We start from the raw sequence: 18,264 nt of genomic DNA, 5'->3' as shown, positions 1-18,264 counted from the left end.
GCTCACTTCCTGCCTTGAGTTTCTCCCTAGACAACCCTCAGTGATGGACCGTTACGTGGGAGTGTAAGATGAAATACACCCTTTCCTTCTCAAGCTGTTTGTTTCTGGTCAGTATCTTATCACACCAATAGAAAACAAGCCAGGACACTGAACTACATACACCCCAGCCTTAAATTTCATCTTACTAAAGGTTTCAATGAGTCTAAATAATACTGCACTCAGTTTCAATAAAACTGCTTTTATTTCATGGGCTATATAACAGATAATAATGGCCTAAGAAGGAAGTCTGTGCATGACTTCACTAAGAAGTGTCATTGGACCAGATAAAAGGTGTGAAGTAAACCTACAGTCTACAGTGGTGTTAGAGAACAGATGCTATTTGAGTTGTTGAGGAAAAGAAAGCCCAATCCAGAGAAAACCATAAGGAGTTAAGCAAGTACCGCTTGAGAAAATACAATCTCTGATATTAAAAAAAATTACCCAAATCAATCAGATACACCTGTGAGATTACTAGCTGTAAAGATTTTCATCTAGTATTCGAAATCGAAGTGCCTTCCAAAGGTTAGATCGATAGCAGCACAGTTGATAAACAGCCAGAAACGGTCCATCTAAAGTGAGCTGAAGCTTAAAGGGATTTGATACGGAAGGGTCATCGCCCGGAACAGTTCTGACACTGAAACTGCAGAGAATAAACTCACCAATAACTGATAGAGCATCCAGTCCAGTTTATCCTTAATCAACTACTTCAGAAAAGACCCAGATTCAACCCAGGTCTGGGTGGGCTCGTATGCAGTAGTAACATACCTGCTTCATCGTAGGATACTGTCAACTTTTCCAGCATTTCTCGGTCAATTGACAAGATCTGCTGCTCGAGGATGGTCTGGTAAGTCAGAACACTGTTTTCCTTGTCCTTCTCGTAATCCTGAAGGTGCTGCTTAAGAGCCTCTGGGAGTCGAGATTTTACATATTCCGCTGCAGTCTGTAGAGAAACAGAGAACCCCATTAATACCCATCGTAGGCTTCTCATCTACTCCCAGAGGCTGTAGAGAGTTCTCAGAGCACTGTGGATCCAACGTCCTTGTCATTGTGACTTTCAGATTCCAGTGCATGCAGTAAGATGGGTCTTCAACAGTGATCTATAGGTTCAATACAGTCCCTACCCAAAGTACCAAAGACATTTTTCACAGCAATAGAAAAAGATCCTAAAATTCATATGAAACACAATCTCAAATATACAACATTAAGAAGTAGATTTCCAGCCCTCTCATGTACATAAAATAAATAAATCAATCTTTAAAAAACCCCAAGAAGTAGATTTCCTAGAACTATAGCATATGGTTATCAGAGGCTGGGTAGTCAGGGAGGGAGTGGGAGACACTGTTTTTATCATTTTTTTACTAGAGAGAAGGGATACATTTCAATAGATATAATAAAAAATGGTGACCACCAATGATAATGATGCATTCTATTCTGAAAACTTCAGAGCACAGAGGCTGTGTGTGATGAGGTCATCACTAACAGGATAGCCAGGTGACGTCACCTTGGTTCATTTGTTTTGAGACAGGGTCTTCCCAGGAGTTACTGGCTGGCCTGGAACTTACTGTGTAGACAAGCATGGCCTTAAACTCAGGAGATCTCTGCCTCTGCCTCATAAAATCTGCCTCTGCTCTGGAATCAAAGGTGTGTTCCGCCATACCCAGTTGCTAATGTCGTTTCATTTACTTAAATTTAACTATTCCATAGTGTGTATAATTTCTGTTTATTGAAAACAGAAACAAAATATGTGTACTTTAAAATAAGACCTTGTGTGTGTGTGTGTGTGTGTGTGTGTGTGTGTGTGTGTGCGCTGCGAATCAGAAGAAGGCCAGGGTGTTTCTCCACAGAATAAGAGGATCTATTTTCTTTTAGCACAGCAGGTGCTAAGTGGGCAAGGAAGAAATCACGAAGTGCTGATGAGGTTACAAGCAAAGCTGTTAAACACCAGACACCATCCCTCCATTGTAAAGCACACACACACATGCACATACTGAGTGTGAGAACACAGAAAAGGATACGCCCCAACTGTAAAAGATGCTTCTTGCTGTCTGTATTTCTGGAGTGTTTCCACTTCCATGATTACTGTCATTTAAAATGTATTTCCTTGTAGTCTTCATAGCTTTCCTCATAAATGTCACCACAATTTACCTCGGACTAGGCTTTCCAGAAGGTATACTGGGAAGTGGTGGGCAAGCTAAGATTTGGGCCCACGGAGTAGCTAACGACAGCGTCCAACAGTGACTTCCAGATTTACAAGTTGAATTCCCGAAATCGGATGCTGATGATGTTATAGCTTCAAAATATCACCAACTAGAGCTCACTTTCACTGGCAGCCAGCAAGTACAGAACAAATAAAATTATTCCATAAAGTGTAAATGGACTCAGCAGCACATTAGCATAACACATTGAATTCTAGAGTTTAATAACAAGTTTCTCCTGACATTAGACAGCAACGCGCTGACACGGCAGAATAACTGTATTTAAACACACTACCCCACTAGCCAGGGCAACATCTGTCTTTAACAATGTGTTTGTTGGAATATTTATGAGACATGGGAAAGGGCTCTATAATTTATTACATTTTAAAATATTGATCTATTCTTCATTACTGAAAATACACCACATTATTTCTTCCCAGTTGTGCCTCCTGATGGTGTTTAAAATGAAATTTACTTTCCTAATTACAATCACACTGCAGGTCTCAAAAGAGTTTCTGTGTCTATGGTATCAGGGCTACACTTTGGCATTTCAATTCTGTAACTCCACACACAAAGCTCTTGCTGAAGATTCATAAGGGAAACAGAAGGAGACAACTCTCGGCAAATATTAGATTCTGTTATGATATTTCAAGAACCCCCTTTACACAGAGTGACACTTTAAATGAATTCAAATGGCAGCTAACCCTTATGTTCAAGCAGGAGCTTATGTTCAAAGCCTATTTTTAAACGAGACTGCAATGATCTCAGAAATAAAAGAAAATTCAAAGAATAGTTTAAAATGAAAGATTTTTTACTGACATTCTAAAATTGAACTCAGAAAATTAAAATTTGGGATTACTTACTTACTCTTTATTTTCATTTTAGATTTATTTTATGTGGATAGGTATTTTGCCTGCACGTATGTAAGTGCACTGCGCATACCTACTGACCGGGGATGTCACAAGAGAGCATTAGATGCCTGGGAACTGGAGATATGGATGACTGTGAGTCACCATGTGGATTCTGAGAATAGAGCCTGCAAGAGCAGTGTGTACTCTTAACTTCCCGAGCTACCCCTCTGGCCCCCATTTATCTATTCTTTAATCCATGACAGACTTCTTGGAGGCGCAGACCCTAACTTGCCCACTCGTATGACTTTAACTATTTCAGAGACAATAAAATAGACTTCCTCACTTATACAATACCTTCTCAAGCAATCTATGCCTTTGTCATTCTTCCTCCATAAAAACACCAAGGGGAAGTAGAAAGCCATGGGTTTGGTGAGGTTCTTCCTGTCATTCTGTTTGACTCAGATGTTCCGCACAGTTAGTGCTGTCCAATCTAACTAACTTCCATGGGCTGTTCTCAGAGTACCCACCAGCTTTCCAACTATTTGTCCAGATACAGGGAGCTTAGCCACTTAGTACAGTGGAAATCAGTACTGGATCTTACTCACTGTCATGGACTAACAGTATCTGCTTCAGAATTTGTACAATGGAAGCTTAATACCTTGATAGTATGCATGCACTGGGTACTTTGAGATAGCTTTGGGAGAGAACTCTTGATGGTGATAATCCGTTGCCTACAGACTTTCTGCTCACAGTTCTAGATATAGACTAGGAGTCTGGTCTTCTACTGGACCGGAATGTATTTAGCCTTCAGTTATTATTAAGATCTTTGTTTTGAAGAGTAACAGTTCACATCCAATCCCCTGCCATCCAAGCAGCAATGACGTGCTTCACATAAAGCTGTTTATGGTACTTTCTTTCATGCCTTCCTCTCCATAACTGTTTGCCTTCTACTGTTTCATTTCCTTTTTTGGCCCTCAGCTTGGTTCTGCTAGGGACCCTCTTTAGAGTCAGAATGTGCCCCAGGACTGAATGTCCCAGCTATGTCTTTGGAGCTCTTCCTAGGCATACAGGCTTGGGCTTGAGTAGGTTGTTAGACTCAGTCTAGGTGGTAGTGGGGAAGCTGCAGTGCAGGAAGTGGAAAGAAAAGTCAGATTGCCTCTGACAGGACCTCAGCAGACAGTGGCTTCTAGAAGAATTGGAGTGAAAGGAGCTGACTCCTTAGGGCAGCTCAGGAAAGCCCTGCTTCCTCACTGTACCACTGAAGACAAGAAAAGGATAGAGCGGGTATAAAAGGAACCCAGTGTGTGGTAAACAGTGACAGGAAGGGTGTGCAATGACGAAGGAGCTGAACTCTGGGAACCAAACATGGAGAGCGCTGATCCTATTCATTGGGCTAAAACCCACGCACTATTACAGCTTACTTTAAGAAATAATTGATATGGATTAAAAATGTGGAGGTGTAAAGTGTGTTTTATAGTGGAAGGAATTCACCTTAAAGGAGAGCTGCCAGTCAGGGAGCTCTAACCCATCAGCTGTTGGATGAGACACGATTGCCCTTGATATCGCTGGGAGAAATGACAACCTCGTCCATAGAGGAACCTGCAATGTCGGTGTGTGTGCAAACTGCACGGGAAGTATTGGGAGAAAGACCAAACATTTGTAAGGCAATATAAAGAGTCAGGGAACCTGAGATAAAACAGCAAGCTTATTTAGTACATGAGCCATGGTAGGTGTTGAGCAGCCTCTAGGGAAGCATTAAGATGGGGAAGGAAATGTGAGAAGAAATACGCAGAAGTTAGTGTGCTAGACTTTTCAAATCAAATTGTGAGGTAAGAGGCACATACTGGAAGATGGGAAAAGATCTAGAAGGTAATGAATGTGAAGTCACAGAAAGGCCAGTTAAGAAATGGAGGTAAAGGGACACTAACTAAACCAGAAGGATGCGAGGGCAGCCTTCCACACCGGCTGAAGGATAAGTCAGACCATGCTTATGGCCAGACACTGCACAAATGCAACGGAAGCCTGAAGGTTATTCACACCTGGGAGTTGTTTTTTCCTAGGAATAATAAAAAAGTAACATTCAAAGATGACTGTGTAGTCTTGTGTGTGAATGTGTTTATTAAAGTTCAATCGTTCATCACATGTGTGAAAGCAGCAAAGAGAATACTAGGGGTGGAAGGGCGAGAGTTGGAGAAGGGGGAGGAGGAGAAGAAGAAGGGGGAAGTGGGAGGAAGAGGAGGAAAAAAACAATTCTTGTTTGGAAAAATGCCATGATGACACCAATGCTTTGCACAGTAATTTGAAAAAAATTAATGTTACCTTAAAATGACTTAAACATAAGAGAAGTTAAATAAGATAATCACAACTTTACCTTGAAGAGATACTTTTTATGCATGCAAATGTGTGTGTGTGTGTGTGTGTGTGTGTGTGTGTGTGTGTGTGTGTGTGTAAGCACAATGGGTCACATCTGCCATACCCAGCATGGCTTGGTCATGGAAACCTGAGTAGGGGCAGCAAGGGCAGACACTTGTACCTAGAAAAGCTAGAGTCAGGCGGAATGTGCCCATTTTGATGGAGTCACACCTACTACAACAACCAGGAACCTCAACTGTTTATTGTGTACATACACACATACCAAGGAGGAATTAGGTAGTCTCAGTAGGAGATGCCTGTGGAGGAGCAGTCTCAGGCTCAAATACCCAGGAGAATGCTGCATTTGCTAATTTTTACACACAGTAGTAAATCCCTCAACCTTGACAGAAGGGTTTGCCTTTCCTAGAGGAGGAAGGCTTTGCCAGTTTCACATGGGTAGGTTGGAGGCCTGGCTCCTTGACAGGGGTGGCTCATGCCAAGCAACACACAGTGACTCAGAACTTCATTTGCTCAGGACTTTATTCCCTTTCTACACATGCCTGCTTGTCTGTAAGAGCAAGACAGGTGTGCAGCCAGGAGGCAAGAAGAGGGCACCAGATGCTCTGGATCATGGACCAGAGGTGGCTGTGGGCTGCTGTGGGCTGCTGTGGGCTGCGGTGGGAAGCTGTGAGCTGCTGGAAACCACATCTGTCTCCTCTCTAGCCAGACACAGTCCTTTGTTCCTCAGGGCAAATATCCCTTCCCCTCTCCCTTGTCCCTTCTTCTCCCTTTCCTCTACCTCTTGGCTTTTGTCCCTTTTCTCTGCCCTTTGTCCCTCTAGGGAAATAAATCCCCTTTGTGCTGAGAGCTTGGGGGAGGGGGCTTATGCCCACTACTGGTCCCTTCAGATATAACACAGCCATTAAAATGTTAGGAAAGAATAACTCACATGAGAAAATGTTCCCAGTAAAATGGAAATTGCAAAAGTTTATTTTCTCCATGTTGTGAGGGAAGATCAGTTGAGCTATGGTAATGTACCGTGTATCATCAGTTATCTTAGAAGTAAGAGTTCAAGTGACTTAAAAATATGTTTATTTACTTTTCTGAGATTTCCAGATCTTATAAGAGTGTTTCTCTGTGCCAGACTATCCTGAATATTTTAAATGTTATTATTTCACAACTGTAACAGGTTTTAAAGATATAGAGATGGGCTTACAGAGAACAAGTTAATTTATACCTGCTTATGCAGTGAGTAGGGAGCTGCTGAAACTAAACTTTACACATACACATACACACACACATACACACACACACATACACACAACCACGCACACATATACTCACACATACATATATACACAAGCACCACACACATATACACACACATACCACACACATACATACATACATACATACATACACCACACACATACACACACACATATATACATACATACATACATACACCACACACACACACATATACATACATACATACACCACACACATACACACACACACACACACACACACACACACACCATTTTAAAAACAGAAAACTGTCTACATGGTGCTCATATTACAAGGTAAGACAGCCCCTCACTGGGATTGTCAAGTCAATGAGAAAACTTGAGCAAAGGCAGCTGGGAAAGAGAAATACTGAAAGTGAATTTGATTTTCCAGAACCGGATACAGCAGTGACTTAGAGGTGGTTGTGCTGATGGGCTTCCCGAAAGATGAAGTCGACTGAAGCTACGCATTACACTAAGTGTTCCACACTTAATAAAAACCTTCAACCTCCCCACCCATCTCTCGTCATAGGGAAAACCAACCGCCACCACCCCATCCCCAAATCTCCACAAGCAACAGGGGTTTGACTAATGTCACAGCTCTGCAGGAAAATAAATGGCAGATAAGTGATTCTAAGAACCGGTAAGTGGTGTGGGATAAAATGGCGTGGACTAGAATCCCCATAGCATCCCCATTAGCAAGAAGTTCTCCAGTGAGACCAGACTTCAAACCACTCGGGGTTTTCTTCTCTTGGAATTTACAAAGACCAAGTAGCACCTATTCTTATCCTTTGTGGACTTAAACAAAACCAAACAGGCTTCAGATATTTTTATCCAAACTATGAAAACACATGCCATCTGTCGGGACCAAAGGAAACTCCATTTCCTCAAATTCTAAAAGGCAGTCCAGATATCCAGAAATGGGCTCAACCCTGGGTATGAGGGATTTCTGACAGTCAGATAAAACCCTGCATTCCTCAGGAACTTTTCTATCACTGGCAGAAGGGACACATGGCTACCTGTGGTGCCTATTAGCAAACCAAGGCTCATGCTGGCCTCCAGGCTCCCTGGGGTCACAAGTTCTTGCTATACATTTCTGAGTCCATGCCACCCTCCTAGCCCCTTTCTCCTCCTCCTCCCCTTCTTCTTCTTCCTCCTCTTCTTCCTCCTTTGTTAGTATTCTGTCTAAACTCCACCTCCACAGTTACCTGGTAACAGCCAGGTAAGCTCCTCCCCACAATTACCTGGCAATAGCCAGGTAGGCCTGGCCCACTATAAAAGGGGCTGCTTGCCCCTTCCTCTCACTCTTAATCTCTTACTCTCTTGATCTTTTGCCTCTAGCTCCTCTCTGTCCCCTCCCCCTTCCCTTCCCCCTCTCTCCACGTGATCATGGCTCTCTCTCTCTCTCTCTCTCTCTCCCTCCCTCCCTCTACTACCTTCCTGGCCCCCCTCCCCATGCCCTGAATAAACTCTACTCTATGCTATACCAGTGTGTGACTGGTCCCTCAGGTGGAAGAGATACCTCTGCATGGGCCACTGAGACATCCCCTTTCCCCCATACCGCTCTACACACTCACAGAACATACTCTCTTTATCTTTTTATAAACATTTCATCCTCCTCCTCCACCACCCTAAACTCCCTCCAGAGTCACTGTCTTCCTTTCCTCAGCTATAACCCAGCTCTTTTCAGTGTGTTTTATTCTCTCGCTCCCTTCTCTTTCTTTCTCCCTTCCTCTCTCCCCTCCTCTCCACTTCTCTTTCTCTCCTTTCCTCTACTTGTTTCTCCCATGGCCAGGTTCAGCCTATTTCTTTCTCTCTCTGCTCTGAATCCCACCCCCACCCCCCACCCCCACAAATCTACAACAAAATCCTTCCTCTTAGCCATACCATAGAATGATCATGTCAGTCTATACATCTACCACTATAATTTCAAATGAAGAAAACCTCAAGCCCAATTCAACAGAATCTGACAATCAATAATGGTCCTTCCCATTGATCCTTAGGCTGCATAGATTCCTAAGCTCAAATACTGTGGCTTCTGTTATATGCTGTGAATGGACATATAATATCAGGCTAGATCAAAAGCATTAGCATCCCAAGATTGTTCTAGTTAGGCTTAGCTGTTATGTTGACACAGACTGGAGTCGTCTGGGAGACTTGCCGGATGGGGGATAAGACAGTGCTGTTGGTGTGTATGTGAGGGACTGCCTTGCCTATGGGTGGCACTATTCCCTAGGCAGGTCATCCTGGGAGGCAAATCAAAGCTACTAAAGGGGCTAAAGAGAAGCTCCCACAGGTACGAGCACTCACTGGCTGCTCTTCCAGAGGACTTGGGTTGGGTTTGAGTCTAAGCACCTACATGGTAGCTCATATTGTCTCTATTTCCAATCTCAGGGGATCCCATAACCCCATCTGGCTTCTGTGGGCACTGTACACATGTCACACAAAACACTCATATACATAAAAATTAAGAGAACATAAAATAACATAAAAAGCTAGTTAAGTATTAGCCTATGAGAAAGCAAGCAAGCAGCTTTCTCCTAAGGCTTTTGCTTCAAGCTCCTGCTTTAGCCCTGTCCTGGCTTCCCTTAATGATGAACCATAAACCTTAAGATGAAATGAACCCTTTCTTCCATTACTGTGCCACTGGTCAGAGTTTTCATTACAGTAACAGAAAGGAAACTAGAGCAGAGTCTTAAGCAAAGGAGCTGATCTTGCACCGGGCGACGGTACATTCACCACTGTTCTCACGTGCAAATGCTAGCTCTGGCTCTCAGGCCCTCAGATCAATGAGAATCTCAGCGAGCAAGTTTGACATTAAAAAAAAAAAAAACAAAAAAACCCAGAAAGATAAGAGAAATCAGTTCTGAAAATACTGAGCTGAGATGGGCTGGCTTTGGGAAAGTGACGACTAGGGAGGGTGGCTAGGTAGCCACAGGATAAAGCAAGAGAGTTACATGGAAATAAATCCTTCAAACTCTGTGCCAAAACAAGGGGGGAAGAGGGAGGGGTGCCCAGTGCCAGGGACAGACAGACCTGACTAGGGCAGCACGGAATGAAGAAAAGAAACACACAGACACATGGAAAAGCTGAGGTTGCCTGGGCTGGACTCCCTGAGAAAGCTCTGCACCCCAGAAGTTCAGCATATTATATACGGAAGGTGGGGTTGCATTTCAGCTGAACATGAGAAGGAGCCAGTGCATACAGCTAATCATGAGGTAATTTATGGTCTACAACTAGCTCAAGGAGGCAAAAGGAGCTAATCTAGGGGAGAAATACTTAGGCCATAACTATGCGGAGGAGGCTGGGGTGGGGAGAATGTCCTCAGGACCAGGAGGGGAGGCTTTGTAGTCCCCCTCTGAGCCACCTCTTGGGAGAGGCTCTGCCATTTCTCTTTGGGACTGATGCGTTGGGGTCCTCCACACAGCTGTCTCATGTCAATAACACACATCCACCCAGGATTCCTCACACTTGGGGCTTTCACGTTCCCTGAAAATGAGCAATATTTCATTGCAGGCAAGGTTTCCCTGCCCTTGAACCATGAGTTTGTGTGTGTGTTGATTTGGCAGCAGCCAGCGCATAGCCCACACATTAATTCTCTGAGGTCCACATTGGAATCCATCTTTCTTATGGTAACATATCATTAACTTTTGACAGGTGTTCTTTGGCTCCAGGCACTTTAGAAGAAAGTCAAAACGAATGCCCTTGCCCAACAGGACAAGGACAGAGCGCAAGAGTGATTGCTCTTCTCTGCCTGCCAACACTGTCACTTCTTGCCATTTTTAGTCTTTGCTACTTCTAACCCAGAGAGGTTATTTAAGGAAAGAGCCCTTGAGAGACCATCTTGTAGTCCTAAACTCGTAATTCTGCTTCAAGAAAACAAACTAGAAACCTTCAAGAGATGGCACCCAGGTGTTCACCAGAAGCACAACAATGAAATCTCAATCCTATGGCAATTTAAGGTTGCTATGGAGAGCCAAGGCTGCCGACATGAGCATGCCAGTCAGTGGTTACGGAGAAGGGGGAATCCGGCATGTGCAGGATAGAAAATTATAGAACATACTGAGTGTGGGAGCTCAAGCTGTAATCTAAGCATTAAAGCGATGGCCACTAAGTCACGCATCACTGGGGACGATCCTTGGATTCCTCAGGAAATGAACTTATTTTAATAAGTCTATCAGTCCGCTAACTCACATTTACTATGAGATCAAGTTCATATGGTAACATAAAGCATGCCAAGGCATGTAAATATAACTCTAATCCCACGCACTGGAGTGTGCCTTCCAAGCTCCAAATGGCTGGTCTTATCTACAAGAACCATACCACCCCATTTTCCAGACTTCTGGTCTCTAATTATTCTAAGATATAATCAGCCAATGTATCAAACACTGTCTAGCCATGAGCTAGCTCCTCATTATTTTGTTCAAGACCGACATTTAAGCCTCCGGGTTTATTTTTTAAAACCTATTTACAGATTAAGACGTTGAGGTTATTTCTCTACTACCAAGGTTATGAAGAATGAATTCTTTGCTCCTCAACTACCACGCATACTCCAGGGAAAGGTTAGGAATTCAACAGTAAATGTCACACTACTTTGATGGTCCTCCCTTTTTGTTTTGAAAGCACACATACGCTTTTAAATTCTAAGAGACGGCCCCATAAAAACAGCCAGTGGACCAGTCTGACATTCACCAATCTAATTAGTGATCAATGAGACAGCACTCAGCCGAAGTTGTTGCGCTAAATGTTTTGTGATAGGCAAGTTCCTATCTTTTCTGCAGTCATATAGAAGTCATAAAGAAGAAATTGTTTCACATTTTACACACTTGAGAGCCATAGGGGAAAAAAAAAATCCAATGATATTGATTTATGAAGAAATAGGTTTTTTTTTAAATTTCAAAATTATGTGGTTTATTTCTTATTAAATTCCCTTCCACATCTGAATTTTGGGCTATGGAGCCTGGGGAAATGTTAACTTCCATAAGTATTACTCAAATGTATTCTAGAAAGTTCCACAAATAATTCTTACTGAAAATGCCCTTGAGGACTGAGAAAGCCAATGGGACTGTTACAAATGAATTATAAAAACCTCGTGAGTTATTAATCAAAATGATAGCATTCCAAGGCTATGGCACTAGAGCAGCCCCTGGAGGTCTTAGTCAGAACACACATAAAATATTCTCGGCTTGAGACAGATATTTATACAGGAACAATTCCAGAGGACTCCTACCGGGCCTCACTTGGCTGCTACCCCATAGCTATCTCCAGGAAGCAGGGGGGCAGAGTGTCAGGGAAGCTCCAGGTGGCTTGGGCTGATGTCCCCAAACTGATGTGGCTTCAAGAGTGGTTTTGGAGGCCAGTATTAGATTTAGGGTCCTTTTATATGAAATGGAATAAGAAGGGTTGAACTTTCTACTCAATGAGCTGGTGACAATTTTATTTTGTGTCTTATGACTAATTCAAAGAGAACCTCCATTCCCACCCCCAGTCATTTCCCTTCTCTATCAAAAATCAAGTCTTTCTCTGAGTTCCAGTGAGACGGCTCATAAAGGTACTTGCTGTCCAGCTTGGCCTGAGTTGCATCCCTGGGACATATTAGACTAGAGAACTGACTTCTGCAAACTGCAACCCCCCCCCCCACCCCCATGAATGCTGCCTTCAAAAGAAACCAACAAATGGACAACAGATTTAAAAACAGAGACAATATTTTAAGGAGCAGTTGTGAGTTAAGATAATGTTCAGTTCGGTGTGGGCAAGTCGGTCAGCATCCTTTACGTACAGGAAGGTAGACCACACAGCAAGAGGTGCCCTGAGAAAGTCCCAGAGACAGGATGTAAAGGGACATAAAGGTCAAGAAAGAAACATTCTCTACTCTGACACTGAACTTGTATAAAGGAAAGCACAGAGAATTGCTTGAAGGTGAAGCAGCCCCACTCCACCTCTGTCCCTGGCCTGCCACTGAGCTTGTTGGAGGATAAACTACCAAAGTAAGTGGTAAATGTGGTTTGTTACATTGTTACATCTCATGCATGGGTAAGAATGCACTCAGCTGCATCCCATGTGAAATCTACCTGGACAGCAGGAGCCACCTCTTAGGTGGTAAAAGTAGAATCTGCATAGTAATTACCACTTCTGTTACCTCTAGACCACAGTACCTTCTTGTGTCTGAACTTCCAATTCACTACTAACTGCTTTACGGTGTCTCCCTTGACCTCTTTTACCTGTGTGGATTTCCCTAACTATCCAAGTAGACATGCCAGAAGCACAGAGAAGAGGTGCTAGGAAACCAGGCTTAAAGTTCTGTGAGAGCTAATATGAGAGGACCGCATAGGAAGATTTAAAAAGATCATGCCACAGCGTATCTTTCCTGGGTCCTAATGACACAGGGGATGTGCTGATCAGTTTGCAGAGCCCTTCAGAGCTCATACTGAGGATGTTTCCAAATACTTTAAAATTATTATTTTTAATAATATTTCACCTTGTTGGAAAGTTCTGTGAATAGTAGCTTTCTTCCCAGAAAACACACACACACACACACACACACACACACACACACTCTACCTAATTTCAGAACCCAGATATCAAGGTCACAAAGGGGTCCCAGGGAAGCCTCAGTACATGAACACATGGGAAAGGCCTCCGTTTTGTTTACAGAATTGAGTGGCTGGCCTTGATGAGTACCTTTGTGGGGTGGTGCTCCAACTGGGGGTGACTTCCTTTAAAATTAGTCATGTGGTCCGCTCTGTACTTGATTCGATCTGCTTTAACTTGGGCTATGTTTTTGAGCGGGAGAACTGTAGGTCCCGCCTGCTGGAGTCGAATTTGATACCCTGTAGCATGGATTTCTACCATGCTTTATAGTAAGTTCTGACAGACTCCTAGGGTTCTACCAGACCCTTCACAACAGCCCGTGTACGTATCCCAGGACACAGCCTGGCTAGTAAAGGTGGTGGCTGTTGTTTTTAATTACTATGATTACTAATCTATTTTATTAAATTATATGTGTCACTTATTTGTGTGTGTGCAAGTCTGTGGGGTGCCCAGACGACAACCTCCAGGCTTTCCTTCTCTCCTGCTACCATGTGGGTCCCGGGGCTCCAACTCCGGTCCTCAAGCTTTGCCAAGGCTGCCTTAGTCCACTGAGCCATCCTGACAGCCTATAATATTTTTAATTCTTATAAAAACCCTGACTGTATGCATTGACATTGCTGCAGGGCCTCGGTGCCACAGGCTCCTTATTTCTGTCATTTAGAATCGGCAGTTTGCTGAGCCTCAGGAAGCTGGAGCCCGCCCCGCTCTGAAGCAAACCGTCTTAGGAGACACCACAGCACTGACATCCCTTCCCAGCTGCCTGTGGGCAATCAAGCCACCCTGAGAGAGCTGCGTGAACCCGGCTGCAAAATGACCTCCAGTGAAGCACCTTGACCACACCACGATTCGCTCTCCAATGTAGCCTGGCATTGTCAGAGTAGCACCCTCACCTCTGCCAAGTCAGCCAGAGCACTGACTACACCAGGATGCAGGCAGAAGGGAAGTTGGAATCACCAGCAGTAATGTGTAACTACACATAGAACTCAACAGGACATCTTATTTTAGAAAAAAAAAAAAGAAGAAGAAGAAGAAGAAGAAAAAGAACACCTAATTGCATGGAAAAGCTGTAATTTCGACAGCAAATGCACCTGCTTATATAAACACAAAGTGACACATCTTTAGCTCTCAATAGGCAAATTGGCTGCAGATCTTAAAAAGAAAAGATGCGTGCTGCCAACTCCAAAAAAAAAACGACATCTGGATAGGTCGGTGTACAGGGCAAGGACTGCCTTTTCAAGGTTCATTTTTATTGTATGTGTCAAGGAACACTGTTAGATGTTGGGATACACGACGGGGAAGGGGCATCACGCCTACTCCAAGAGTGCTGTTGGGCTAGTGGAAAGACAAGGGACCACACGCTAACTGAGTAAGGACGCTCTTTCAGGGGAAACTGTTGGGAGCCGACTTTAGTAGAAAGTGGCTAGATCAACTTTGCAGCCATCTGGAACCATATACCCTGATGAAAGACTTGGTTGTCAAAAGCCTATAACAGCTGAAGCACACTCTGATAAATATATTGTTTATCCCACATAGCTTGTTTTGCTGTTTAGTGACCTCAGCTGTATGGTGCACGTGGTAAAATGTTTTCACCTGTGTTCTCCTGCTTGTGTATATAAATACCTCAGAATTCCCTTCAATAGGGGAGACTTGAGAAAATAGAAGAGACTGAATTACACCCTGTCTTGTCTCTATTCTTCGAGTCTCCTGCCTCTGCAGCCCCACACTCTCTCTTGACCAGAGCACTTAGCCCCAAAAGTGTTGAGGAAAAGTGTTGAGGCAGAGTGTGGGCCTCAACATTAGTGGCGCCCGAACAGGGACTCCAGTAAGCGGGATACAGTGGAAGACACCCTGTGCTGGAGAACCAGTCGACTGACAGAGCCTCAACGTTTGAACTCCAGTAAGCAGGATACAGTGGAAGACACCCTGCGCTGGAGAACCAGTCGACTGACGGAGCTGGCTGAATTCGGAAGTGAAACAAAGGTGATTGCATAGTAACAAAAACGGGGCAAGAAATAAGTAAATAGAAACAGATGAAAAAGGATTTAAAGATGCAAGGAGTAAATTGCAGGCTGCTCTGAGTCAAGAGAGCCAAACAGATAGATAAAGGTTATAGTAACAAAAACGGGGCAAGAAAAAAAAATAAGCAGAAACAGATGAAAAAAAGTTTTAAAGATGCAAGGAGTAAATTGCAAGCTGCTCTGAGTCAAGAGAGCCAAACAGATAAATAGATAAAGGTTATAGTAACGAAAATGGGGCAAGAAATAAGTGAGTAAAAACAGATGAAAAAGGCTTTAAAGACGCGAGGAATAAATAGAAGGCTGCTCTAGACAGAGAGCTAAGCAGAATGATAATGTTAATAGATTTAACTTTCAAAATGGGTGTGATTCTGAGTTGTATAATATTTTTCTGGATAAAAACTCAATGTAAAGGTTTTTCTGGTTACTGGCTTAAGGAAAGGTTAATTTGGAAAAAAAAGGTTTTTCTATGTGTTTTCTGATGAGGTCATTAAGGTAGTAGTTATGTCTTCCAGAATTATATGGATCAGACATGACAGAGGTAGGCCTCCAGAACACTAGATTTCAGAGAATCAAAATAATTATCTTGATACTAAACCTTGTTTTGAGATTTGTATATTGCAGAATACTCAGCTTTGGAGAATGAATCTTATCACCTGCATGTTCACTGATGCCTTGGACTTCCAGCTGGATGCAATTAAGACAGACTTTAGATGCTTATCAATTTACCCTTCCCCTCATTCTTCTAAAAGTCAACGCCCATGTTCAGCTTGAAGAAGTTAATGAGGAGTCGGCACCCCAATTCCCTGGACTTGGGGACTGAGGTGGTTAATATTAGGCTGTCTTTATCTATATAATTGTTACTAAGCTGATGCAAAATTCAAGGATTTCATTGGTATAATTTCTTCTATTGAAAATTTGTGGGTACAAGGCTTAGACCTTTTACTTCTCCAACAGGGGAAGTTGTGTGTTGCCTTAAAGAGTGTTGCTTTTATATCAACGGTTTAGATATTAAGTCTCTTGTCTCTCGGGTTCATGCTGTTCAAACTGATGGCTTTGGTACGGCAGCAGATAACAAATGAAACCCATACAGGTCCGCTATTACAGGCTGGAAGTAGGGGGCTCTGAAACCTCTGTCATCAAGATTGACAGGATTACCCCCTAACTTACGCGCTAAGCCGGATAGCCAATGACGGTAAGAGAGCATATCGAGACCCTTGCCCCTAAAATAAGGGAGGCCTCACCATCTTAAGTGAGGCTGGGGTCCTTTGTTCCAACCTAGGACAGGCACGGTTTCCGTAAGTTTTCCCAGCCTTCCCTTTTGAAAAAAATTTAAAAAGGAGGACCTGTTGGGAGCCGACTTTAGCAGAAAGCGGCTAGATCAACTTTGCAGCCATCTGGAACCATATACCCTGACGAAAGACTTGGTTGTCAAAAGCCTATAACAGCTGAAGCACACTCTGATAAATATATTGTTTATCCCACATAGCTTGTTTTGCTGTTTAGTGACCTCAGCTGTATGGTGCACGTGGTAAAATGTTTTCACCTGTGTTCTCCTGCTTGTGTATATAAATACCTCAGAATTCCCTTCAATAGGGGAGACTTGAGAAAATAGAAGAGACTGAATCACACCCTGTCTTGTCTCCATTCTTCGCGTCTCCTGCCCCAAGAGCCACACTCTCTCTTGATCAGAGCACTTAGCCCCAAAAGCGTTGAGGCAAAACCGTTGAGGTAGAGTAAGGGCCTCAACAGGAAACAACCAAGGAACCTAAGCCTGGAAGGACCTTAGGCTTTCTGAGAGAGCCGGGGATGTGCCAAGAACTAAATATGCGTAGGAGGGTCATAGGCAGCTGGGATATGAGGGATCAGTGTGGTTTGGGAAGACTGGAGTCATGAGAATGTAAAATTGGTGATTTTACAGGTAGAAAAAGCTCAAGACCGATCTGTGCTATAAAGTGTTAGACAGTAGCCATGAAGCCTGTAGAACAAGCAGGGTTGGTGTGTGGGTGGGGGGCTATGTGCTGCCCTCCCCCAAACAAGACCATCAACTTTCTATTTGTTGTTATGTGAAAAAAATAGTCCCTGACCTTATCATTAACATGGATTTATTCTAAAGAATCTAAATTTAAAACGAACTCAGGCCCCAACAAGCTTGACTTCCTGTTTCCCAACAATTTCCATTTTGTCTTTACCTCCCCCAGCCCCATCGCTGCCACTCTCCAGCCTCAGCCTCTTTGCATGTTTCTCTGGCAAAGAAGAATTCTGTATTGCTATATCATTTGTGATAAAAATGAATTTTGACTGGAGGAAGACATATGCTTCCTTAGTTTAAGAAACCAAGCATCTTCTTGGCACTGTAAAGCCAGCAGAGAGACAGTTAAGAAGGGCAGAAGCATGCAAAGTGAAATGCAAAGAGGCAGGAAGCTTGAATGCATGTACATGTTTTATCAATACTAAGAATTTCCCTTCAGTTTCACACGCTCTAAGAAAATCTACCCAAATGGATTAACAAAACTGGTAACTTTGTCACTCTGTTTCTAAGGGACATGAATGGGTCATGAACGTAAGAAATTTCTATAAAAATCTAACTGGGATTTAGATGCTTTTTCTCTAATCTCAATATTTGTTATGTGGAACAAGACTGCTGTTGTGTCTTTCCTGGCCCTTAGCAGTCTATAGAGTGTTAGGCATTTAGTATATGATCAACAATGTGTTATGCATGAATAGATCAAAACTCAGATCAATCAGATCAAAAGTGTACCAAAAACATTAAAAATTTCTATATCCAGAATTTCAATCAGTTCACCATTGATTACCTAAACTAGTAAACAATGAGCAGTAATATTTAGTAAGATCTATGTTACTGGGCAAATTAATGTTTTTAAACATTGTTCATGATTGGCCAGCTCCCTAAAATATTAAAAAACACAAA

The 18,264-nt window shown here is 43.0% G+C and overlaps 1 protein-coding gene across 1 annotated transcript in view; it reads right to left on the bottom strand.

Annotated features, from left to right (window-relative positions):
* The window catches only part of Ppm1l (protein phosphatase, Mg2+/Mn2+ dependent 1L), a 245,552-nt gene that overhangs the window by 66,357 nt on the left and 160,931 nt on the right, over positions 1–18,264 (bottom strand). Inside the window, exon 2 of the mRNA XM_034500165.2 lies at positions 805–979. Within this exon, the coding sequence (XP_034356056.1) occupies positions 805–979 (175 nt within the window). The remainder of the gene's footprint in view (positions 1–804; positions 980–18,264) is intronic.

This window comes from Arvicanthis niloticus, chromosome 4 (genome assembly GCF_011762505.2).
Source record: "Arvicanthis niloticus isolate mArvNil1 chromosome 4, mArvNil1.pat.X, whole genome shotgun sequence".
NCBI classification, from domain to species: Eukaryota; Metazoa; Chordata; class Mammalia; order Rodentia; family Muridae; genus Arvicanthis; species Arvicanthis niloticus.
Note: the sequence above shows the minus strand (reverse complement) of the source record. Positions and strands in the feature narration are given on the sequence as shown.